General features: G+C 47.7%; 2 protein-coding genes across 8 annotated transcripts in view; both read left to right on the forward strand.

Moving 5' to 3' along the window:
* The first annotated feature begins 665 nt into the window (after positions 1–665).
* Positions 666–5,944, forward strand: MRPL18 (mitochondrial ribosomal protein L18). 2 transcript variants are annotated; one of them, XM_015472928.3, is made up of 4 exons: positions 666–826; positions 1,328–1,514; positions 4,814–4,896; positions 5,571–5,638. In XM_015472928.3, the coding sequence occupies exons 1-4, from the start codon at positions 775–777 to the stop codon at positions 5,636–5,638; spliced, it is 390 nt and encodes a 129-aa protein (XP_015328414.1). In that variant the 5' UTR covers positions 666–774. The 2 variants fall into 2 exon arrangements, with proteins under 2 accessions (XP_015328414.1, NP_001029780.1); NM_001034608.2 differs by having other exon boundaries at positions 668–826; positions 4,814–5,045; positions 5,571–5,944.
* Positions 5,945–6,031: 87 nt separating this feature from the next.
* PNLDC1 (PARN like ribonuclease domain containing exonuclease 1) overlaps positions 6,032–25,000 on the forward strand; it is a 29,089-nt gene continuing 10,120 nt past the window's right edge. For 4 of the 6 annotated variants that reach the window (XR_003036474.2, XM_002690375.6, XM_059889975.1 and 1 more), the window contains exons 1-12: positions 6,032–9,077; positions 9,494–9,551; positions 9,852–9,925; positions 11,745–11,784; positions 12,538–12,661; positions 12,839–12,927; positions 14,083–14,183; positions 15,809–15,885; positions 16,440–16,583; positions 17,109–17,178; positions 19,532–19,617; positions 21,437–21,492. Coding sequence is in view for 5 of the 6 variants with exons in the window: in XM_002690375.6 (XP_002690421.2) it covers positions 9,002–9,077; positions 9,494–9,551; positions 9,852–9,925; positions 11,745–11,784; positions 12,538–12,661; positions 12,839–12,927; positions 14,083–14,183; positions 15,809–15,885; positions 16,440–16,583; positions 17,109–17,178; positions 19,532–19,617; positions 21,437–21,492 (995 nt within the window). In the remaining variant the exon portion in view is untranslated. Of the gene's footprint in view, positions 9,926–11,744; positions 11,785–12,537; positions 12,662–12,838; positions 12,928–14,082; positions 14,184–15,808; positions 15,886–16,439; positions 16,584–17,108; positions 17,179–19,531; positions 19,618–21,436; positions 21,493–25,000 lie in introns of all 6 variants that reach the window. The other 2 variants (XM_059889974.1, XM_059889976.1) reach the window with 2 other exon arrangements.

A 25,000-nucleotide genomic window follows, 5' to 3' on the forward strand; every position in this document is an offset into this window, starting at 1 on the left:
AGGTTGCGCGTGCGCTTCTGCACATTCTGGCACCTTCTAGAAAAGGTGGGCGGTAGGACGGAGCTTGGAGTGTGGCGGAAAGTGGGTGGGTGGTGTAAGGTGGTGTGTCTGAGGTAGGACCGAGGTTCTGTACGGTTCTTGGTGGTTTATAAATCGGCGTCCTTGTTTTCCTTAAGTATGAGCTCGAGCGGAGAGCGCGCAAAACAAGCGCTCTATTCCCGGCCTCAATAGTTCAGGCTTGGGAGCCTGAGTGGGACCGCGTAAGGGTTCTCCATGAGTCATTAGGGAAAACAACCATAACATCTGAAGAGAAAACCGCCTCGCGCTGCCGTTTTCTCGCAGAGACCAACGTGTGTGTGTGTGTGTGTGTGTGTGTGTGTGTGTGTGTGTGTGCGTGCCCGACGATTATCGAGCCCAAGTAAGGTACCAAAACGCCTTGCGGGCCAGCGACGCAGGATGCTGCAGACAAGCGCGGACCGGCTTAACGGACCGTGCCCAACCCCTCTTCTGGCTCACTGCGAGGTGGTTGGCTGGCTCCGGCGTCTCCGTGCGCCACAGCGTATGCGCTGATTGGAGGAATGGAGATGACGGATTGCACTCTCCGTCACTCAGCTGCAGAGGCTCGTTAGCGCGGCGATCTAGGCCTCTACGACCTTACGTCATTCGAAGGCTTTTCCCTGAGTAAGTATGGCTGCCGCTGGCGGCTCTTTGGGACGCCGTTGAGGAGAAGAGGGCGAGGTCTATCCGAGGCTTTGGCTGCGATTCTCCTCAGCGATGGCGCTTCGGTCGCGGTCCTGGGAGTTGTTGCCGGTTTGCAGAAACCCCGGTAATTCGTCTCAGGTTACACCCCGGGGTCTGCACTGGCAAATGGTCGTTGTATATGCAGCATGCATTATGCATGCTCAGTCGAGTCCAACTCTGTCGACCCCATGGACTGTAGCCACCCAGGCTCCTCTATCCATGGAATTCTCCAGGCAAGAGTACTGGAGTGGGTTGCCATTCTTTTCTCGAGGGGAATCTTCCCCACCCTGGATCGAACCTGCCTCTCTGGCGTGTCCTGCCCGGGCAGGCAGATTCTTTAGGCTCCTGGGAAGCCATCATTTCCCACGGAAAAGTAAAGGAGCTAACGGTAGCGTGGTGACGACATTAGTAGAAAATTAAGGACCAGGTTCTGTGGTGACGACACCCCGTTACCGAACATATCTCTTGTACCTTTTCCAGGGCGCGAGGCCTGAAGTGGGGAAGATGGGCACAAGTTACATCATGTTCCTGATTTGTCCGTATTCGTCATTCTCTTAAGATCCATGTGGTGGTTTTTGTTCTTTAGGATGTCGGGTGGCAGCGTTCTCGACCAGTGCTAAGCCAGTGGTGAAGCCTGAGGCGGACCCCGTGGGAAATGAAGCCGTTGCCCCAGAGTTCACCAACCGGAACCCCCGGAATCTGGAGCTCTTAGCTGTGGCCAGAAAAGAGCGGGGTTGGGGGACCGTGTGGCCCTCCCGTGAGTTCTGGCACAGGTAATTAAGTTGCTCCGTGTTGACCACACAGCCCTGCACGGCAGTTCGTTTAAGGAGCGTGCCAGGTAGCTGCTGGCGATTCTCAGACTTGTGCTGGGTCTAGGAGGGGAAGAGGGAGGCAAACGGTAAATAAATAGGTGTCATGGAAAAAAGGTAAAGAATAGGAGACTGGTTGCCTACCCAAACTCTCCGAAAATAGAATAAAAGCCAAACTATCTGCCAAGAAGAGGGTTCCTAATAGAGGAAAACAGCTAGGGTGGGAATGAGCTAGGTGTGTTTGAGGAACCGCAAGGCTTGTGTACCTAGAGCTCTGGGCCAGAAGGTGAATGGAGAGGTAGGTAGGATACACGTCATTAGCTTTGTAAATCAAGGAAGCGTTGGGGGCTTTATTTTTATTGTAGTGGGAAAGTGACTTTAGTTTAAGCCTGAATGGAAGATCATTCTGGTTCCTTTGAGGAGAACAGATTTTTAAGGGGGCAGTGGTAAAGGCAGGAGAGCAGTTAGGGGTTTATTCTTTGTTATAAAGATGGTGAATTATTGAATACTTTCTATTTGCCAGGAACCTGATGCTAGGCACTTTATATGCATTTTCTCATTTACTCCTAAAAAGTACTTTTTGAGGCAAGTGCAGTAAATTCCCCCATTTTATAGAGCAGGGGAATTGAGGCTTAGGGAAGGAAACACGAGGGTTCAAAGAAAGGTGGCAGGGCAGTTCATATTCAAATAATCTGACTCTTAAGTCTAGAATTTTTTTTGAAACACTCAAACTATTCTTTTCTGTTAATATTTGGATATTTAAATAATTGGAGACCTACCTCCCCCTTCCCCCCATTTGTCCTGTTCACAGTACTACCAGTAGAAAATTGGAAGTGACCTTGGAGATAATGAGTCCCACTCTTTTATTGCACAGATGGTTTAAGACAAGGATCAGCAGACTTTTGCTCCTGGGCCAAAGCTGGCTTGGTAGCTAAATATTTTTACATTTTTGAAAGGTTCAAATAAAATGCAAAGAATATTTTGTGACATGAAAACTGTAAAATTCAAATTTCTTTATCCACAAAGAAAGTTTTCTTGGCACACAGCCACCACCCATTCTCACCTGGCTGTTCTGGTATTACTGTGGCTGAGTTGAATAGTTGACCTATATTGTTACCTGAAAACTAGGTTCGCCTCTTGGTGGGTGTCAGGCCAGAAGGCACAACCAAGATCAGGAGAGGGAGGGGTTTATTACTTGCAGCAAGTAAAGAGAACACTGGGTGTCTTCCTCAAAGCAGTGTTTCCCCAGACAGCATAACTGTGGAAGTTTTAAGTTAAGGTTACACACATATTCATGAAGGGGCTTGAGCAGAGGAGCACTCAGTATAGAATAGAATCAGGGCCAAGGTCTACAGAGTGCTAGCTTTAGTTTGTTGAAGTCACAGGGTCAGCATCGTCATTTCCTTCCTCCACCTGAGTGCAGAAATCCAAGGCGGTATCAAATTGTTCTCTATGTCCCTTGAGGAGGAATCAGGACTCTCTTTTATTCTTTTGTTTCTTGATTGCTTTTCCTTTGTTCCTTCATTCCCTTACTTCCCTTAAGATCATTAATTACTGAGACCTATTCAAGAGCAGTTACAGTGGCCAATCTTAGATCACAAAATGGCTTAGGTCAAAAATGGCTTCTCTTAGGTCAAGAAAGCCACACCTGGTTCTCTTTCTCCAGGGACCCACTACCCTTTCTGCTTTCAATCTGGTCCCTTATAGAAAAAGTGTGTTGACCACTGAATTAAGAGTTTGTGATTTTTTACTAAGACTAACAGCAAAACCAGGAGTAGAACCCATATTTCTAAATCTAGTGCTTTTTATGCTGTTTCATACTAAGAACCTTTCTATAGTCTAATTTCAGCGTTTTCTCCGCACCCCCCCCCCCCGTGTTTTCTTTATCGTGAACTTAATTTCTAAATGTGTAATGTATGCAAATGTTATAAAATCCAAAAAGGAGTAGTTTCTCATGTACCCTTCTATAGCTAGTCTGTGCACATAAGTATAAACTTGTAATTTTTTTTAACATAAATCTTAACATATATGTTGTTCTGCATTTCCCCACCCATTCCTTCACCACTACCCCCACCTCCGCCACAGAATACGTCTTGGAAGTATTTTGTGTTGGTTGGGAACATTGGCTCTGGAGCCAGTCTCCTGGACTTAAATCCTGCCTATGACCATTTCTTACCATTAGTTGTAATATCGCTCAAGTTATTTAACCTTTCTGTGTTGGTTTCTGCAGCCCAAAAGGAAAGAAAGGATAATGGGATTAGTTTGAGACATGAGCTGTACCTGTAAACAATTAGGACTCCCTGGTACAGTCAGTGTTCAATAAATGCTTGCAGCAGCAGTAGCAGCATAAAGTGCTACTTTGTTCTTAACTGTGTAAAATAACTTTAAAGTTACTGTAAAATACCATTGCGTGACTGTTTTAATTCATTGATTCCGGATTGATGATTATCTTTTATTATTTCAACCAGTGTTGCAATTAATTGTCTCATGCATGCAGTTTAGCACTGAGATTGGGCATATATTCATGGGTTTTAAGAGTCATTAATAGTTTCCTTCTCTGTGAACAGTCTGTCCAAATCCTTTGCCTAGTAAGTTACTGGTCATTTTCTTATTGATGATAGGAGGCTTTTTATATATTATGGTAATTAGCTCTTTGAACAATATATGATTTTAAAATATTTTTTGTTTCTTTGTTTGCCTGTTGACTTTACTGTTTTTTTTTGTTTTTCTTAGCATGCAGAAAACTCACTTTTTTTCTTTTTTATAAAAGCCATAGGATATAGTTTGATGTTATGTTAACTAGCTTGATATAGTTAAATAGGCTTATTTTACTTTGAGATTGTTTAAAAATATGTTGTCTTCTAGTACTCACATGACTTCTGTTTTTATATTTAAATGTTTGAGCCATCTTACATTTATTTTGGAAAATACAGAGTAAGTATATCTTTATCCAGTGAAGAGTCAGCAAGTTAGCTCTGCCTCCTCAGTTCCTTTTTTGAAGTAGATACTGTGTAAATCTCAGCTCTAAAATGCCAACTTTCTTCTGGATATTTGAGGCTAAGTAGAAATGTTTGGTTTACTATTGAGGATATCCTCATAAAGGCAGAGGGAAAACAACTCTCCCAAGTAAAAACCAGGTTGAGTATGTTGACATAAATGAACGAGACATTGCATTCTTGAGAAGTACTTTTGCACTTATTCACCTGAAGTCATTTGTCTTTAGAATTCTTCTATGATTTTTGTCCTCCTCTCACCTTGTGTAGGTTGCGAGTTATAAGGAGCCAGCATCACATAGAAGCGCTTGTTGAGCATCGCAACGGCCAGGTTGTGGTGTCAGCCTCCACTCGTGAATGGGCCATTAAGAAGCACCTTTATAGCACCAAAAGTGTGGTGGCTTGTGAGAGTGTAGGACGAGTGCTGGCACAGCGGTGCTTGGAAGCAGGAATCAACTTCATGGTCTACCAACCCACGCCTTGGGAGGCAGCGTCAGACTCGGTATTTTTGTTCTCACTACTTAGTTAGGAGGTGTCGTGTTAATTCTTGACATTAGATACTTACATAATAGTAGTTTGTTTATAAAGTTCTTTCCAAGTGTCTGAGCCTGAGTTAAGTGTCCTGATGCGCGGTACCTCACTTCAGCTTCACAGCAGCCTTAGCATCAGGACTCATGGTCTCTCTTCTGTAAGTTAGCTGAGGTTGGCTGACTGGCTCAGTGTGGTGCTGGGCAGGGTTCAAACCCATGCGACCAATTCTATAGCTGTAATGTTGACTTCTCTGCCGTTCATATAGTATCATCTTGTCCACAGAATATTTTCAAATACTGCTAATCCTTAACATCTCTACACCTTCTTTTATCTGTGTCATTATTAAGATCACTTTCTGAAAAAAACAGTGTAGGCTGGGAAGTTAGCAAGGAGCAGATCGGTGGTTTATTTCTCTTCCTCTTAAGAAGTGAGCTATTTATGGTCAGCTTTTAGTGTTAACTTCATCTTTTCCTTCTTTCTTGATCTTCAAAACCAGATGAAACGACTACAGATTGGCATGATAGAGGGTGGTGTGGTGCTGCAGGAGCCTCGGAGAATCTATGAATGAAGCAGAAGCATTGTTTGGAACTTGTAAATGAAAGCTGTCAGCTCTTCATTCATCAGAAAAGCGCCTCGGGAAGAACTGCCAGCTTGGACGTTTTATACAAAAATTAACAGCAGAATGTTATTAGTTAAGGTTGTCTCCTTCTCCCCTTCAGTATGTTTGTCTTAAATCCAGGGCTGAATTCTTCGTTCTTGGACGTGAGAGAAGTGTCTGAGAAAAATTGTTGCCAATTGTAATTGACTTCTGAAGGACAAATTAAATTGTTGTTTATAAGTTAAAGAATAAAGGTATATTATTAACTCTTATTTTTTAGTTATATGGCATTTTCTCCCAACTATGAACTCTTGGTGGCAAGGATACACATTAAAGGTTTGTGCACTTGGTCATAGCAGGTGGTCTCAGTAAATGAGAACTGTTGCTGCTCAGGTGTGGAGGCTTTTTTTTTAAGTAGGAGATGTCAGTATCAGTTTATTATAAACAGTAATGCAAAGATAAGAGCAAATCCTAACCTTATTGGGCTCCTGGATCCTAACAGAGCCAGATTTGAAGAAAGGAATGCAGTGAGAAAAGGAAATAAGGTGTCTATACCATCTAGAGAAGCTGTTGGGAGATGGAGCCTGAAGTGCATTTGGGTTAATTTAAAGTTGAGGTAGGGTAGATGGGAATCATGGCAGGTCTCTTAAATGAGTGATTAAGTCAGAGTAAGGTGTTAACTGATCTTGGCTATTTAAGAAATGTGGTGAGGAAGAGCCAGTAAGCACAGTGGCTTCTAGCATATTCCCCCCACATTTTAAATATGAAGTCCAATTCTGTATTTATATAGAAGTGAAATAATATTGCTATCATCAATCTGAATATTCAGGGTATTATTTTAAAAGGAAAATGTATGCAATCAACATTTTTTGAAAGTTTGATTCATTCTGAGAGGCTTTCAGAATGCAATGCTTAGTTTTCCTTTTGATCTGTAGCTATTACAGTAAAGACATTTATAGGTATGTATTAATAGTTCTGGGCTTCCCTGGTGGTTCAGATGGTAAAGAATCTGCCTGCAATGCAGGAGATCTGGGTTTGAACCCTGGGTTGGGAAGATCCCCCTGGAGAAGGGAATGGCCACCCACTCCAGTATTCTTGCCTGGAGATTCCCATGGACAGAGGAGCCTAGCAGGGTCCATGGAGTCACAGAGTCAGGCACGACTGTGTCTAACACCACCACCATGATAGTTTTAATATTTTCTTCTCTCATCTTAAAGACCACAGTTCTAAAAGGCTGTCAAAACAAGTCTAGAATTCAAGGGAGGACACAAGACCATGGACTGGGGTAGTGTGGCTTTGGAAATTGACAACAGGGTTCACCTGTAAATGGTAGTGGTTCAGTTGATTAGTGGAGTCTGTGACCCCATGGACTAAAACTGGACAGGCTCCTCTGTCCGTGGAATTTCCCAAGCAAGAATATTGGAATGCGTTGTGATTTCCTTCTCCAGGGGATCTTGGGCACTTAGAGATCAAACCCACCTCTCCCTCACTGACAGGTGGATTCTTTACCACTGCACCACCTGGTGGGGATTTTTTTCTTGGAGGCATAGGATCTAGATCATCTCAGTATCAAGAATTCCTTCAGTTTGGGCAATTTTTGAGACTTGGTATAGCAAGTATGATAAATGGTGTTACAAAGGCAACAGCAATGCCAAGTAGGGAAAAGGGGACCGGGGAGGAGAGGAGGGTACGGGGCAAACTTATGTTAACAGTGATGGCCAAGGTGGCAAGAAGTGATTTAAAAACCAGAGGCTATGCGGGCCCCCTATCCCCGCACCATGGCTGCAGTACCTGCTTTATTGCAGTTCCTTCAGGCTCTGTTTACTGGTCTGTTTTTACTCTTTCGGGCACTACTTTGTCCTACCATTGCCTCTTTTTTTTTTTTTCTTCTAATTTTATTTTATTTTTAAACTTTACATAATTGTATTAGTTTTGCCAAATATCAAAATGAATCCGCCACAGGTATACATGTGTTCCCCATCCTGAACCCTCCTCCCTCCTCCCTCCCCATACCATCCCTCTGCGTCGTCCCAGTGCACTAGCCCCAAGCATCCAGTATCGTGCATCGAACCTGGACTGGCAACTCGTTTCTTACATGATATTTTACATGTTTCAATGCCATTCTCCCAAATCTTCGCACCCTCTCCCTCTCCCACAGAGTCCATAAGACTGTTCTATACATCAGTGTCTCTTTTGCTGTCTCGTACACAGGGTTATTGTTACCATCTTTCTAAATTCCATATATATGCGTTAGTATACTGTATTTATGTTTTTCCTTCTGGCTTACTTCACTCTGTATAATAGGCTCCAGTTTCATCCACCTCATTAGAACTGATTCAAATGTATTCTTTTTAATGGCTGAGTAATACTCCATTGTGTATATGTACCACAGCTTTCTTATCCATTCATGTGCTGATGGACATCTAGGTTGCTTCCATGTCCTGGCTATTATAAACAGTGCTGCGATGAACATTGGGGTACACGTGTCTCTTTCCCTTCTGGTTTCCTCAGTGTGTATGCCCAGCAGTGGGATTGCTGGATCATAAGGCAGTTCTATTTCCAGTGTTTTAAGGAATCTCCACACTGTTCTCCATAGTGGCTGTACTAGTTTGCATTCCCACCAATAGTGTAAGAGGGTTCCCTTTTCTCCACACCCTCTCCAGCATTTATTATTTGTAGACTTTTGGATCGCAGCCATTCTGACTGGCGTGAAATGGTACCTCATAGTGGTTTTGATTTGTATTTCTCTGATAGTGATGTTGAGCATCTTTTCATGTGTTTGTTAGCCATCTGTATGTCTTTGGAGAAATGTCTGTTTAGTTCTTTGGCCCATTTTTTGATTGGGTCGTTTATTTTTCTGGAGTTGAGCTGTAGGAGTTGCTTGTATATTTTTGAGATTAGTTGTTTGTCGGTTGCTTCATTTGCTATTATTTTCTCCCATTCTGAAGGCTGTCTTTTCACCTTGCTAATAGTTTGCTTTGATGTGCAGAAGCTTCTTAATATTCCAGGTCTACATAAATGACATTCTCCCCTTATAGGGATTGCAAAGGAATTGTTGCGGAGCGTAAACGACCTTTGATTGCTAGGGCGGGGGTCTAAGCGATCCTTAACCCTAGGGGATCAAATAAATACAAGATGAAACACCTGTGGGCAGGCAGGTGCGCTGCCTGCCGGGGCTGGTGGGCGCGCGCGGGGGCTGTGCGTTTCTTCACTCCGCCCCCCCTCCTCTCCGCGAGCCCTTTAAGGCGCCGGCGCGGCGCTTGCGTGTAAGTGCGAGGCGACGCGTGGCCGCACTCACTGGGCGCCCTCCGCCGAGCTGCTGCGTGGCCATGGACATAGGCGCCGATGAGTTTGAGCAGAGCCTCCCTCTGCTGCAGGAGCTCGTCCTGGGTGCGGACTTCGTGGGTAAGGCCCCGGGATCCCAGGCTTTGGCGCCGGAGCCGGCTGGCCGGCGCTCCTGGGGAGGGTATGGTTCTCGGGCCAGACCGGGCGGGAGAGGTGAGGCCCAGCCGGGTGGTCTCCAGGCCACAGGAGACTCAAGCAGGGCTCCTCGGAAGGACAGTGGGACTCCTCAAGTTTGGGCAGTGGGATGTTGGTCAGCAGTTCCATTCGTAGCCCCCGTGTAGTCCAGGTGGAATGGGGTGGCCTGGCATCCTCGCTTTGGCTCCCTGTTTTCCTTTCTCGACCTCACCTGGCTTCTCGAGTGCCAAGAAGGTGAGCCAGTGCTTTTGCTACCTGCAGCGTTTATAGCATGAAGAGCCTTGCGATGGTCTGTGCCTGGGGACTCTTTTTTTTTTTTTTTTTTTTTGCCTTCCCTGCAGGTCTGGACATAGAGTTCACGGGCCTTCGTTCTAACCTGTCTGGGCCCCAGCAGATCAGGTAAAGCTAAAGCTGCCTTAGAGCTGGGCTGGAAAGCCTCTTTTGTGCCCTGGTTGGCCAGCATTACTTAGTAGCGGGCACCCTGTTGGCAGCAGCTGGGCAGGACAGCTTTTTGCGGGGGGGGGGGGGGGGGGGGGGGGGGGGGTTGCGGACCTGGCTGGCTTTCCACAAAAGGCAGGTTCCCTAGTTGTTGTAACAAGGAAAGCGCTGCCCTGGTTGAGAGCTGCTAACCCAGCGTGGAGGCTGCTGCCTTGATAGCATCTCTTTGCCTCTGGACTGAGACGTCTGTTTTTCTCACAGTCTGTTTGACTTGCCATCAGAGTGGTATCTAAAGACCCGTCAGAGTGTTCAGCAGTTCACCATCTGTCAGATCGGTGAGTTTAACCTTCAGCTGTTTGTTTTGAGTTATTGAAAAAAACCTTTTTTTTTATTGTCTCTGTGTTTCCTACTGGTAAAACCTCTTTGGCGCCGTTCTGAGACACTGGCTGTCATTTTGCATGCTCGTTTGGTGTTTGGCCATGTCTTGCCTGAGAGACCTAACTCTTCAGAATAAGTAGAAACTTGATCTCCATGCCGGAATCAACATTGAGGCACTTGGACCATCTTCCAGGGGAAAGTGTATGTTTTCTTTAAGCAAAAATCATACATAGCAAGATTATACTATAAATATGTTGTTCTGCATATCCCCCCCCCCCCGCCCCCGCAAATAGAGCTTTTTCTATATCAGCTTATACAGATTTCCGGTTCAGTTAAAAAAATTTTTTTTTTAATTGGAGGAAATTACTTTAAATATTGCATTGGTGTCTGCCATACATCACCATGAATCAGCCATAGGTATACGAATGTCCCCTCCGTCTTAAATCTCCCACCCCATCCCTCTAGGTTTTCACGGAGCACCTGATTTCAGCTCCCTGTATCATGCAGCAAATTTCCACTGGCTGTCTACTTTACATGTGGTAATTTATTTGTTTAGCACTCCTAACTCTGTGTATGGTTTGGCTCTATCTCCTAATGATGAATGCTTTGGTTGCCATTTGTATGTGATGAAACAAGGTTGCATTGACTGTCTTAGCTCTTATATATTACTGTGCAGTCCTGAGTGTATGTGTTTGGTGTACTTGTAAAAGACCAAAGTAAATATTTTAGGTTTTGTGGGTCATATGGTCTACATATGAAGTTACAACAACTCAGTGCTGCCTTTGTTAATGAGGAATCAGCTGTAGTTAATACATAAATGAATTGAGCATGGCTGTATTTCAGTAAAACTGTTTAAAAAAAAAACAGGTCCTGAGATATTTTACTGATTGTTGCTTTTCCTGTGAATGAGTAACACCTGTGTGTGTTCGCTGTCTGTCTGCTGTTTTCTTATTTATTTGTCCTTTGCTGTTTTCTTATTTATTTTTGGATGCTGGATCTTCATTGTGCGGGAGGGCTTTCTCTAGTTGCAGTGCCCTGGGCTGCTCTTTGTGCATCCTTTGGAGCGTAGGATGCTCTTGTTGCAGAGCACGGGCTTTTAGTTGCCCGAGGCATGTGGAATCTTCCAAGACCAGGGACCAACCCCATGACCCCTGCATCAGCCTGCAGTTTCTTATCCACTGTATCATGAGGGAAGTCCTGCTGTTTTTCTGTTGTGATTGTGTTTAATTGTGAGACCTCTTTGAAAGTATGGGAAACAGCACTTGAATACGTTCGTATTGTTTCCCCCTTCTTCAAAGTCTTTTACTTTTGATCTTTTTAACAACACAAACATTTAAAAATTGTTCAAATGTGTAAATCTTCATATATTTTAGTGTCTCTTGTTTTAAAACTATAAAAGTGTCTTGTAAAGCAACTATACTGCAATAAAAATTAATAAACTAAAAACTAATAAAACTGTAAGTGTCAATATTCTGTGTTTGAACAGCCATTTACAGTTATTTCAGGAATTTGTGTGAATTACAGTTTGACGGTTCTCATGTTTTGACTCTTTCCCTTCCTCCCTTCATTCCTTTCTTCCTTCCTTTGTTTCTTTTTTAGAATTTATCCTAAAGCCTATGTAGTAACTTTGGGTGTAAAGAACTGACTCCTGATTTGATACTCAGAGAGGCAAGAACCCCATTCCAGTGCTAGAGGGGATATGTGCAGGACGTTTTTTGAGTTAGCTTCCGGTAGCTTTTCTCTTGGCATTCATTCTGTCCACCATCACTCTTCTAGGATTGTCTGTGTTCTCCAGTATTGAAGGCGAGTCGAACAAGTATGTATAAAGACCTTTGGCGAAACACCTGGCTCTCGCCTGTTTCTCTTCTCCACCTGCTCCCCCTTCAAATTCTGCTTCAGGCTCTGACCCCTTTGGCCCTGGATGCCCCACAGTCTCCCTGCTCCCGGGCCCGCCACCCCGCCTCCCCTGCAGACGCCGGCTGGCCCTTCAAGTCTCTCAAAGCAGCACCGTCCCTGGGGGCTCTCCCAGCACCCCCTGGACCGTCAGTGCCCCTTGCCACGCGTCCTTCACTCCTGTGTGTTTCTTCAGGATTGCAGTCAGCAGTGTTACAATGAGGGGGACGCAGCTCCCAGGCCCCAGCGGCCAGAAAGGATGTGAATGGCACCCCCCTCTCTCAGTGGGGGTCAGACTGTGTGCCTTTGTTCACTGGCCCCCAGCACCAGTCATAGTACTTGAAACACAGCTGGCATTCAAATACAGCGAACTCTTGAATAACACAGGGTTTGAACTGCCTGAGCCCACTTACACTCACTAAATACACACTGTGGTACTGTACGCCCCACAGTGGGGTCTGTGGGTGCAGAGGGCCTGTGGCTGGACCCAGGGCAGGCTCTAAAGTATACTCAGATGTCTGGCTGTAAGAACAGCTGGTGCCCCTAACCCCCATGTTGTTCAGGGGTCAGCTGGACTTCTCAAGGGGAAGGAGGAGCCCACTAGGAAGCCTGCTCCATGAGCCAGAATTTTAAGTGTTTTCTGTCTTTTTCTCCTTCTGTTTGTTTTTGTTGCTAGGTATGTAGCTCATTCATGTAACTTCTTCCTCTTCCCTACGACATTTGGGGTTTTGGACTCAGAGTTCTCTTTCCAGGCTTCCAGTGTTCAGTTTTTGAACCAGTATGGCTTCGACTATAACAAGGTATGGCCTGGGAGGAGGGGGCCCAGAGGGTTGAGGGGCCGGGTGTCCACCTGGTCCCAGTCCGCTTCCTGTCGCCCTTCTGACTTGTCCACGTACAAGCGGACGACAAAGGTTTCTTTCTGTGCTGTCACACAGATGATGCCACTGACTCGTTTCCTGGTCTCTCCCTGTCTTTAGTTTCTCAAAAATGGGATCCCCTATATGAACGAAGAACAGGAGAAGAAAATTAAGCACAACATTCTGACTGGGAACTGGAAAGTTCGCAGGTAAAGCCCGCTTCTCCGGGTGCTCTGTAGGTTTCTTTGTTGCTGCTGTGTTTCTGGCTTTGCTGGACGTGGTAACCTCACACTGTCCCCTTAAGCTGGGCTCAGCCACACATGACAGCCCGGAGTGCTGGTATGCCGTTCCTATGCCTGAGATCAGAAACCTCTCACTGCATAGCGTGGGATGAAGGGGCAAAAGAACTGACTCTTAACTTGGTCCTCAAAGAGGCAGGAACTCCATTCCAGTGCTAGAGGGGGAAAATGGCTCTGTGGGACTTCCTGTGAGAGCCTTAGGGTTTTTCAAGGCAGGTCACAGGTAACCTTGACCATGTGGCCCTATAGCTCAGCTTGGTCATGTTGCCCCATGAGTTTGATCTGTGTGTTCCCCGAGGGCAGGGTCTCTGCCTTGTCTCTCTGGCCTCCAGTGCCTGTTGTTGTATGTTAACCCGGTCGTGCTGTGGGGCTTGGGCCAGGCCTGCTCAGTGGCCTTGTGCGCTGGAAGGAGCCGCCACCTGGGCCCAGGTCTGCTGAGCATTGTGCGGTTCTGAGCCAATCCTTTAAGTTCCTTGGGTTTTCGATTCTTTGCCTTTATCGGTGAGAGGGTTAAATTAGACAGCTTTTAATTCTGGAATGTTATGATTGTCTGGTCCAAATCATTATGTAACGTTGGAATTTTATCCTTGTTCTTGGTTTTATATAAAAATACTGCTTTGGAAGGGAAAAGCAACTTGAATTTTTAATCTTCTGTTATGTTCAAATGTTCGAGAAAAGGCTTTCCTTTTCTCCATGTGACACAGTGTTCTTGTATATCTAACACAGGAAAAGATGTACTTACCAAAGTTCCTTTCTTTTCCATTCTTCACCAGATGGTGCTTTTCCACCTCTGAGAGGGGCACTGAGGAGACGGACCCGATAGGCTCCCTTAGTGTTGGTTGTCTCCCAGCCCCTTCCCCCCACAGGCCGGTCAGCGGGAGGGGGGCCTGCCCCTGTGGACAGACCCGAGGGTGGAGGCCAGGTGTTTGGTTTCCTCTTGCGACACAAGACTCGGAAAAGAAATGGTCTTTCTGGGGTCCGTTTTCTTGCCAGGATCACAGGGTGAAAACGGGCGCCTTCAGAATCCCCTCCCGCATTAGTGTTGTCTCACGTGCCCATTTTCAGCTCTCTGGACAAAGACCAGATCAAGGTGGTGATTGACGAGGTGACGCGCTGGCTGGACCTGGCGGAGGAAGGGGACTGGATGACCCTCCCTGGTATTGCTGGTAGGCAGGGGCGGCCCCCCGACCTGGGAGCTGGGAGCAGGAACTGTCACCTGTGGGGAGCATCCCTTCTCCTCCGGTGGACCCTGGGTGTCGGCTCAGCAGACACGTGGTCCCTGTGATTAGATGGAGCTCTGACCTCGGGTGGGAGGTTGGGGGGCTGTCCACCTGTTCTTAATTTTAAGGTTGAGGAAGTCAGGTTCTGCTCAGCACCATCCTTTTCATCCCAATCCTTAGTGCCCCTTGGACTCTTTCTTTATTTCTGTTAATCTCTGAATGTTTCCCCCACAGTTCAGTGTGGGGTTGCTGCCCTACATTAGCAGTTCTCAGCCTTGGTCATTGGACCCCAGGGGTTGCTGAGACCCTTTCCACAGGGTCCATGAGGTCAGAATGGTTCTGAAAACATGGTTTGGCTGCTGCTTGCTGCTGTCCTTGTGCCATCTGCACTGGCGGTCCCGCAGCCCCTGTGAGTGATGCCCCTGGCGCCTCCGCACAGGTGGCGTGGGAGCATCTGGCCGCACAGCACTCATGTTCTTTGTTGCCACTTCCAGTTTAAAAAAATTCTGACTGAAGAACCTTGTGAGTGAAATAATAATTCTTAGTTTTATTAAATTTCAACATTTCATTGCTCGTCTTTTACAACGTTCTGTGCATCAATAGAAGTATGGAAGAAATAAATGTGCGTGAAATGTGGCTGCTGCTTCCTGCAGTACAGTGGTTACCTCAAGGAAAAGCACTTGGGCAGGATTTTGTGTTGAGAGCTGAGTTAGCTGCCTTCCATTTTTTTTTTAATTTTTTTTTTAAGGAAAGTAATTTTTTTTTTCTTGGCCATGCTGTGAGGCTTGTGGGATCTTAGTCACCTGAGCAGGAATTGAACCTTAAACCTTTGGCAGTGAAAGCAAGGAACCCTAATCACTGGACTGCCAGGGAATTCCCCAAAGGAATATAATTTTCACTTGAAGGAACTGACTGGTTGTTTTGATGTGGGTATTTTCAGTCACCTTCTCAAGTGAAAAAAGTAAGCCTTGTCTTCAGGAAGACTAACCCCTAGTGTTTAGTAGAGATGAGATTTGAGCTTTCAGTCAGAAACTGAAATTTGAGATTTCATCTCTCACGGTTAGCTCGACAGCTTTATGAGACTTTCTGATGAGATCAGTGGCCACATGTACGAGTGTGTCTTGATGGCATCTCATGATATGTGAGCATGTGGAAGGTGGTGTGTATAATCAGGAAACCAACATTCTCCAAATAACCAGTGCGTGGCGTCACACAATCATAGGCAAAAGTGTAATGGGTTTATTATTTTTCAAACCTTACAGTTTTTAGTGTCATGTGTATGGTTTTAATTTCTGACATGGTGGACATCAAGACCTGTAACCCACACACACAAAGGCTCTTTGGGGTCCTCCGTTTGAGAGTGGCCCTGAGATCAGAGACTCAGAGAAAGCTGCCCTGGTTCATGCCGGGCCGCCCCCGTCACTCGGCCTGGGGACAGCGAAGAGCTGTCTTCCCACGTGCTTCCTCCATCTCTCTGCTGTTGCTGCCTGCGAGGCTTCTCCTGAGGGGAGGGTGAGCTGCCCTGCCAGCGTCTCTGGTGGTTCCGTGCAAGCCTTGTTTCCTTGCTGCAGGCTTCCAGGCCTTCGAGGTCCAGCTCGTACTGAGGAAGGCCCTCCCTGACATCTGGACGGTGCTGAGAGACCAAGGGGTGAGTTCCCACCTGGAGGGGCCAGCCCCCATCATTTCTGTCTCATTTGGCCAAATCGGGCCTCTGTGAAAGGCTTCTTCCCCCACTCCTTCCCGTTTGACATGAGGGACCACTTCTTTGGCCCCATTCCCGGGATGCTCCATGCTAAGTCCCTTCAGTCATGTCCGACTCTTTGCGACCACATGGACTGTAGGCCAGGCTCCTCTGTCCTTGGGATTCTCCAGGCAGGAATACTGGAGTGGGTTGCCATTTCCTCCTCCAGGGGATTTTCCCGACCCATGGAAAATGGGGATGGAAACTGTGTCTCTTACGTCTCCTGCATTGGCAGGCGAGTTCTTTACCACCAGCGCCACCTGGGAACCCCAGAGAGGCCTTGGGGCGTCTGCCTGGTGGCTCAGTGGTAAAGGGTCCACCTGCCATCGCAGGAGACATGGGTTTGATTCCTGGCCCGGCAAGATCCCACCTGCCACTGCAGAGCCTAAACCCATGCACCAGCGGTGGAGCCTGGGAGCATTCCCAGGATGCGGGAGCTTGTCTCCTCCTCTTGCGCTCAGGTGATTGTGAAGAAGGTGAGTACGCAGCACCGCTGGTATCTTGAGACCACCTCCTGTGATCGAGAGAGCTGCTGGAAGGAGAAGATTCTTCTCTCTGCAAGGGGCTTTTCTGTGTTTTTCCAGATGCTGGTGAAAGCCCGGAAGGTAGGGAGAGAATTCTCTTTCCTTGGTCTTTTTGCAGTGTTTTGTATCTGACTGTAGAGACAAATGAGTCCTTCAACAGTAAACTCAGATTCCTTAAAATGAGTGGTTTCTTTTTGTTAACTAACTTTGTGGATCTAACCTTGTTTTACAAAGTCATGATAGACTAATTTGGGGAAAGACTGTCCCTGTGAAATATTACCATTCCCTTGCTCCTTTCGTGCACACAGGCATTTCAATACAAATTGACTTAAAACTGCTTGGGGACCGCGTGTGTCTGCTTCACGGCTTAGATCCCAGTGTGGCTGGGGCCTCAAGTCCCTCTGACCCACTGGTTTGCCTTTCTAGCATTTGAGCAGTCCGGCTGCCTTTCACGGGAGTGGATTGCGTGTGGGGATGGAATTACCATGTCATCAGAATGCAGTGGGTTCTAAAGCTACACCCTTTGGCAGAGACAGCAGTTAGTCTACAGCGTTTGTTTTATTTTTAAAATTTCATTTCTCTCACCTGTTGATTTCCTCCAAGTAGCCCTTAGTGGGACATAACATGATGATGGATCTGCTGCATCTCCATGAGAAGTTCTTCAGACCTCTCCCAGGTAGGGCCGACCCATCCTTCTCCTTCCTCTGACTCAGCTTGCCATCGGGCAGGGGGGTGGGCCCGGCTTTGTGCTCCTGAGCAGCCCCTACAGGCATCGGGTTTCCAGAGAGGTCCGGCGCATCTGTGCCTGTTACTGTTTTCCTGGAACTAGGTGACTTTCTCGGAGAAGGCAATGTCAACCCACTCCAGTACTCTTGCCTGGAAAATCCCATGGACAGAGGAGCCTGGAAGGCTGCAGTCCATGGGGTCGCTGAGTCGGACACGACTGAGTGACTTCACTTTCACTTTTCACTTTCATGCACTGGAGAAGGAAATGGCAACCCACTCCAATGTTCTTACCTGGAGAATCCCAGGGACGGGGGAGCCTGGTGGGCTGCCATCTATGGGGTCGCACAGAGTCGGGCACAACTGAAGCGACTTAGCAGCAGCAGCAGGTGACTTTCTCAGGGAGAAAAACTTATATTTGATTGATACTCCCCACCCCCCACCCCCACATTACAGAAGTTGTTCAGTCTCACTGTAAAACTTAGTGAAATCAGAGATGTGCAGAAAAAACAAACTTGCCTTTAATCACGGCTGTAATTCTTACACTTTTTGCTTTTTCTTCTGTTTTGACTTTTCCATGGGCTTCCCGGGTGTCGCATTGGTAAAGTGCCTGCCAGCCAATGCAGGAGATGTAAGAGACCTGAGCTTCATCCCTGGGTTGGGAAGATCCCCTGGAGGAGGAAATGGCAACTCACTCCAGTATTCTTGCCTAGAGAATGCCATTGACAGAGGACCCTGGTGGGCTGTAGTCCATAGGGTCGCAAAGAGTCGGTAGCACACACACACATAATCTTAATTTGCTTTTTCCTTTGTTTTGGCTTTTACATATTTGACCACACAATGTATTTTATTCCGTTTGGCTTTTTTTCCACTCACCCAAAGCATTTATTTATGTCCTTAACTTGAAATCATTTCAGTGGCCATACGGTACTGTCTAATGGCTGTCCCGGTCTTTTCCATGACGGATGCTGTTGGACACACTGCAGTGTGATGGAGTGTTAACAGCATGCATTCAAGAGTCATGCTTGAATCCTCATTCCATCCCTTGTTACACATGATCCTGAGCAAGTTACTTTAATGTAGCTGTTCTCTTTTCTTGTCTGTAAAATGGGGATGATCATAGTATCAGAATTGGGGATTAAATGAACTAACACTGCTCAGAGAACACTATTCTGCTGTTCAGTCGCTCAGTCATATCGCACTCTCTGCACCTCCATAGGCTGTGGCACACCAGGCTTGCCTGTCCTCCACTGTCTCCCAGAGTTTGTTCAAGCTCATGTTCATTGAGTCAATGATGCCGTCCAACCGTCTTATCCGCTGTCACCCCCTTCTCCCGCCCTCAGTCTTTCCCAGCATCAAGGTCTTTTCCAGTGAGTCGGCTCTTTGCATCAGGTGGTCAAGGCATTAGAAAACACTAGCATAGCTGGAAAGGGGTGAACAGTTTCCCTGAGATTTTTCTAGGAAATGAATTAATAAAACACCTCAGTTTGAGCATCTTGAGAGATTTGGGGAAGAATTAAGTGTCAAATAATCACTTCCCCCAAACTAAGCAGACAGGCAAACAAAGAAATTGCTGAAACAAAAGCTATGGCAGAAAGGCCCCTGGAGGCAACCGGCTGGCCCCATGGAGAGAGCTGTGCAGGTGCTGGGGGTGGTGAGTGGCCCAGGGCGGGGCAGGCGATCCTCTCACCTTGTGGGGGTCCAGAGTTAATGCCCCAAACTGGGAGACCACTGAGCAGCATAAGCTTTGTTTAGAAGTGGTGGGAGTACACACCAAAGGAAAAAATTGAAGATCACTGCCGTCAGGGAATAGGAAATGGGAGGTTAATGAGGAGAGGGTGAGCAGAGAGATTTTGGTTTGTTGGTTTTGCAGTGAGCCTCTTTAAAAGGTATGTGGTATAATTTTGACAAATATTCAAATTATAGGTGATTTTTATCAAGGCACTTACAATTTTTAACTTAGTGGATTTTTCTCTGAACAGTTATTTACAGATTTCACATTTGCCTTTTCAGTAATCTTTCTCCCTTTTACCATTGACTACAACTTTGCAAACTGCATTAACTAAGGTTGGTTATAGACAATAGTCTGAATTTAATGGAAAACTGTTCGACTTCTGCTGTAACAAAGGGTAATGTCAGGTTGGTTTAAGATTCAGAAATCCTTAATGATGAGGAGCAAGGATGTTTTCAATTCCTGTTTTGTTTTATTTGCTTTAGTAACCAGTGTTGGTGACAAGCTAGATTGGAGAATTTCTTCCCATTTTTACCGTGAACTCACTTCTGACTACCTGGGTCTTTCCCTTCAGAAAGCTACGATGAGTTTAAGCTGAATATCCACAACCTATTTCCTGTTCTCATTGACACCAAGAATGTGACAAAGGATATCTGGAAGGTAATTAAACTCCTTTGGGAAAGGAACACTTCATTAGTCCCAGGAACATTTAGCTTTCTCACTCTTTTCAGAAATTGTTTCGTGAACCCTTTTATCATATTTTATAGCCAGTATTGGTTTTTTAATTTGACTACCTGTGAGTCATATTGGCTTATATGTGATCTTTTTTTCTTTCCCTCCTTCAAGTTCTCATGCTTTGACTTATTGCTGTCTAGTTCATGGGCTTATTTAGATGGGTCAACAGAACAACTTATTCTAGAGCTTGGTAGATACCTTGTGTGTGTTTCAATGTGCTTAAAAGTTGTCAGGGTTGGGGGGCAGGGACCCCGCTTGAAAAATTTTACAGAGCATTCGGGTCAAGGAATTTCAACTCAGATAACAAAATCACCTGAGAAGGTGAATATTGATACCTGGGCCACACCTTTAGCTCCTCTGGTGTGGAGGGGCTGGGAGCGGCATTTCTCCAGCTGCCAGGTGACTTCTGTGGTGCGGCTGGGGTTGTGCACTGCCCATGGAGAAGAGAAGCATCCAGCTAGTTAAGATCCTGCTTAAAAGTTAAACTGAGTGTTCTAAATAAAGCCTTAAGCTGACGCCACAGAACTGGGACTGGGTTACTTGGTACGTCTTTGCCCAGGGACACACTTACTGCTCGTACCTATATTTGCAGCTCTGACGGTGTGCTGTGATGCTGCCCGTCTCTACGTAACTGAGTCATAGGGCAAAGTGGGGAGGACGTGGGGGCTGATCTGAGGGAGTGAAGATAAGGTGAACTCTAGGACTTGGTGACCTGGCAGGTCCTTAGACTGCCCAGCGACCATATGAGTCCCTGGCCACAGTTTGATGCCATGGAGTCCTTAAACACTTGTCTTTGAGGGAAGATGGTATGAGTTGTTTGTGGCAGTGTTTGTTTTTTTTTTACTGGAGGACAATTGCTTTATAATATTATGTTGGTATCTGCCATACATCAACATAAATCAGCCACAGGTATACATATGTCTCCTCCTCTTGAGTCTCCTTTCCACCTCTTACCCCATCTCACTCCTCTAGGTTGTCAGAGGGCACCGGGTTGAGCCCCCTGGGTCCACAGCAAATTCCCACTGGCTATCTGTTTTACATACGGTAATACCTATGTTTCCACGCTACTCTCCCGATTTGTTGTGCCCTCTCCTTCCCACACTGTGCACCAGCTGTTTTCTCAGTCTGCATCTCCTTTGCTGCCCTGCATATATGTTCATCAGTACCATCCTTCTAGATTCCACATGTATGTGCTAATATACAGTATTTGTCTTTCTCTTGCTGGCTGAGTGGAGTAGATGTAGATTCATCTACCTCATTAGAACTGACTCATGCATTTCTTTTTTTATAGCTGAGTAATATTCCATTGTATATATGTATGTGGCAGTTTTTTTCTAGGCTGGGTTATCGGGTCCCAACCAAGTACACTAGGTACTCTGTCATTCACAGTTAAGGAATAAGGACCAGGTGTGCGTGAAGAGGACCTGGAGTTTTCAAGGTCTTTTAATGGCCACTTGGTAATACCCGAGGTGCTCGCATGCTCAGTCATGCTCAACTCTTTGTAACCTTGTGGACTGGAGCCCACCAGCCCCTCCTGTCCATGGGATTCTCCATGCAAGAATACTGGAGTGTGGGTAGCCATATCCTCCTTCAGGGGGTCTTCCCAAACCAGGGACTGAACCCTCGTTTCCCGCACTGTAGGCGGACTCTACCACTGAGCCAGCCACCTGGGAAGTCCATTAAGCAGAGAGGAAACAAAACCTCAAATGTCTTACTCTCCCTCATTTGTTTTCCATAATTACAGGAACTCAATTTCCCAAGGGTTTCAAATCTCTCAGAAGTTTATGAAGTCCTGAACAGGTAAGGAGGCTGTTTTCGGGGGGTGCTTAGAGAGCAGGGGTTCCCAGCTGGGCCAGTTTTGTTCCCTAGGGCACCTTTGGCAGCACCGAGACATTTCGGTTGTTTCAGCTCAGGGAGCTCCTGGCACCTCGTGAGCAGAGGCCAGGATGCACAGGAGAACCTTCAACACAAAGAATTCTCCAGCTCCAGATGTCACTGGTGCTGAGCTGAGGAACCCTGTTCTAGAGGGGAGGGGGCCTGGGAGGGGACTTAGAGCTGTTTGATTTCAGTTCAGTTGCTCAGTTGTGTCTGACTCTTTGCGACCCCATGAACCATGGTGCTTTCTGTTTGGCGAGGGTTTTATTTCTCTTGTGATCTGTTTGATTGTTGGAGTGATAAGCTCCATGGGAACAGGTTTTATTCTTCCTTTGCACTCTTTCCTTTGGGCCTAAACAGTGCGAGGCACAGTAGGTGCACATTAAACTTCTGAGCTACTGAATGAACCTGGTACCTGGTCAAGTTCCTGATCTTCCCACGGGAATAGCAGTCCAGTTTTCCCTCATGCCTGGCCATACCGCGGACATGTGCCGGTGGGAACGTGTTGTCTGCAAGGAGGAGGCTGGGGTCTGCTCTGCCGGCTCCTCCCTCCCCAGCTGGTGTCTTTCCCCATCCTTCACCAGCTCCCGGAGCTTGCTCAGCCCAAGTCCACTGAGTCAGTGATGCCATCCAACCATCTCATCCTCTATCATCCCCTTCTCCTCCTGCCCTCAATCTTTCGCAGTATCAGGGTCTTTTCCAGTGAGTTGGTTCTTTGCATCAGGTGGCCAAAGTATTGGAGCTTCAGCTTCAGCATCAGTCCTTCCAATGAACATTCAGGACTGATTTCCTTTAGGATGGACAGGTTGGATCTCCTAGCAGTCCAAGGGATTCTCAAGAGTCTTCTCCAACACCACAACTCAAAAGCATTAATTCTTCAGCGCCCAGCTTTCTTTATGATCCAGCTCTCACATCCGTACATGACTACTGGAAAAGCCATAGTTGACTAGACGGACCTTTGTCGGCCAAGTAATGTCTCTGCTTTTTAATACTCTGCCTAGGTTTGGGGCGCGGAGGGTGGCTGGGGGCAGTTGCAGGTGGGACCTCTTAGGGAAGAAGCTGTCTCTGTTGGTCACCGTCGTCCAGCCACGCCCATGAGTGCCTGGCCCGGTCCCCAGTGGCCTCTTACAAGTTTCCAGGAGGTGCTCTTTCCTCTACTCACAGCATCACTTACTTGCAATGTGACAGTGTCCTCTGGCCTCTTATGCTTCATCTTTTTTTCCTTTCTCACACGGACCTCCTGGTCCTTGTGAAGCCAGAGGCGGGAATCTTTCAGCGTCCCCTCCTCGCCTGCAGACGCGTCTGCAGTGTTGTCACCTTCAGCACCCTCTCTCCCGTCACATCGGATCCCCTCCAGTGTCCTACAGGGCAGGAAGGGCTGTCCTCCCACGGCCTGCCCACCCTCCTGGCCCCACCCCTTCCCTCCTCGCCTCGCCCTCCGTGACACCCCTCCACCCCCCCCCCCCGCCTTACCTCGCCCCTTCCCTCATCGGCCCCTCCCCCTCCCTCCTGGGCCCCCACCCCTTCCCTCCTCACCCCCGTCCCCCGCCCTCCTCACCCTCACCGCCTGCAAAGTCCCAGCCCCTCCCTCTGTCTGTCCCTCGGCTTCAGCATCCCTTCTTCTAGCTCAGAAAGCATGATGCTCTCCTTGGTCCCCACCCCTCCACCGCGGTCCTTGTCCTTCTTGTTACAGCAAGTCTGTTCAGAGGCCCCGCCTCTGCCCTGGTGCCCTGAGGCCAGTTGTCTTCTCTCCACGGCACTCTGTTTCCCCATCTGGTGGGAGGATGCACAGAGGCGTTTGGACCAGGGCGTGGCAGGGGTTGGGGGGGGGGCGGGTAAGGGGAACCCCTCGCTGGCATCTGACGCAGTGGGCACCCCTCCCACTTCCCTTCAGTTGAGCCCTCTCCTGGATCTCTTATTTTATGGTGAGGGTTTTCCTCTCTCTTCTGCGTGCTCCCCTGTGGTCCCTCCACTCTTGAGGGCCCCTCCGCAGCTCTCTTCTTCCTCCTGACCATGCCCCTGGGTGACTGAGTCCACCTCGTCAGCCTCAGCAACCGCTTCTGTCCCACCGGGGCTCCAGACTCCTGCTTGCTGTCCTTGGTGGTTCCTGCCCCAGGAGGCCTGCAGGCACCTTCTCGGCCCCCCTGCCCCCCTGTCCATCCGTCAAGCCTGCTGCTGTCGAGTTGCTGCAGCAACTTCTGCCGCCCCAGCGCCGGGCTGACAGCATCTGTGCGGGCGCTGAATCTAGACCTCTTGGGCTTAAACCCCAGCTTTGCGGCTCACTGGCTTTGTGCGTGAGCTTGAGAACGGCTTAACCTCTGCATGCCTCAGTGTTACCACCTGAAGAGAGGGGGTCATTGCACAGAACACCCACGCTGGCCCTGAGGGTTACACGAGCTCGCACGTGGGAGGGGAGCTGGGGCGTGCCCTGCGTGTCGTCGACATTTAGCGGGACGTCCCCTGCCGGGCAGATCCACGGCCACCTTGCGGCCCAGGCACATGCCGCTTAACAGATGAGGAAGCGGCGTCACAGCTAGTAAGTGGATAGGGAGGCGCCAGTAGATTCTGTTGGGAATCAAATGAAGGGAAGATTTCCCTGTTGAGGGCTGCCCTCGTTCACCCACGTGCCAGGACCGAGCCCTGGAACGCATCCCAGAGCCGGACTTCCTGTATCTTCTAGTCTAGTCCTGTGAGTTTTACTCCCCGAACGTCCTACACTCTGTTCCTTTTTCGGCATCCTCAAGAGTCATTGCTTTCACTCAGGCTTTTACCTTTTATTCCTGTGGTGTCGGGAGCTCCTACCTGGTAGCTGGTTGTCCCTGACCTACTTTATTTCTTGTGCTGAGTGATCACCACTGGAGTGATCTTCTACAACGTGAATTCGACTGGATCCTGTTTCTCTTCTGTGGTTCTTGACGCCCCCATGCATCACCCGAGCTCTTTCCCGAGCCCCTGCTTTCACCGCGGGGTGCGGCCACACTCAGGTTTCGGCGTCACAGGTCGGGGCTCGCCCTTTGCGTCGTGTCTCCGCCTGCTCTTCTGTCGGCCCCAACACCTGGTGCCACCCGCTGTCCACTCAGCCCCACTGATTTCCTGGGCTCAAGGCTTCCTGGAAGACCAGCACCGTGGGCACTGCATTCCTCGGGTGCGCTGGACAGTAAGGCCCCGAGGGCAGAGCCGGCCCGGAGTTGGTCCTGGCGCCTTCCTGGGGTCACACATCTGGTAGATGCTCAGAAAGATGCAGGTGGAGCTTCTCACATTGCTGTTCTTTCCTCTGTCCTGTTGCCGGGTTAATGAGACCCATCTGCCCATGCCTAGATCCCTGGTTTTTGTCTGCTTAAATTTTACATTCTATTAGAAGCACAGTTTGTTGTGATTTAAAAAGAGTCCTTTTTAAATCGCACACTGTGTGTGTGTGTCTGTACACACATGT

The sequence above is a fragment of the Bos taurus genome, chromosome 9 (genome assembly GCF_002263795.3).
Source record: "Bos taurus isolate L1 Dominette 01449 registration number 42190680 breed Hereford chromosome 9, ARS-UCD2.0, whole genome shotgun sequence".
Classification (NCBI taxonomy): domain Eukaryota; kingdom Metazoa; phylum Chordata; class Mammalia; order Artiodactyla; family Bovidae; genus Bos; species Bos taurus.

Coding starts and splice junctions, on each gene's coding strand:
- MRPL18 (NM_001034608.2), top strand. CDS start 775: ATGGCGCTTCGGTCGCGGTCCTGGGAGTTGTTGCCGGTTTGCAGAAAC. Junction 1,515..4,813: donor TCCCGTGAGTTCTGGCACAG/GTAATTAAGTTG, acceptor CACCTTGTGTAG/GTTGCGAGTTATAAGGAGCC. Junction 5,046..5,570: donor GGGAGGCAGCGTCAGACTCG/GTATTTTTGTTC, acceptor CTTCAAAACCAG/ATGAAACGACTACAGATTGG.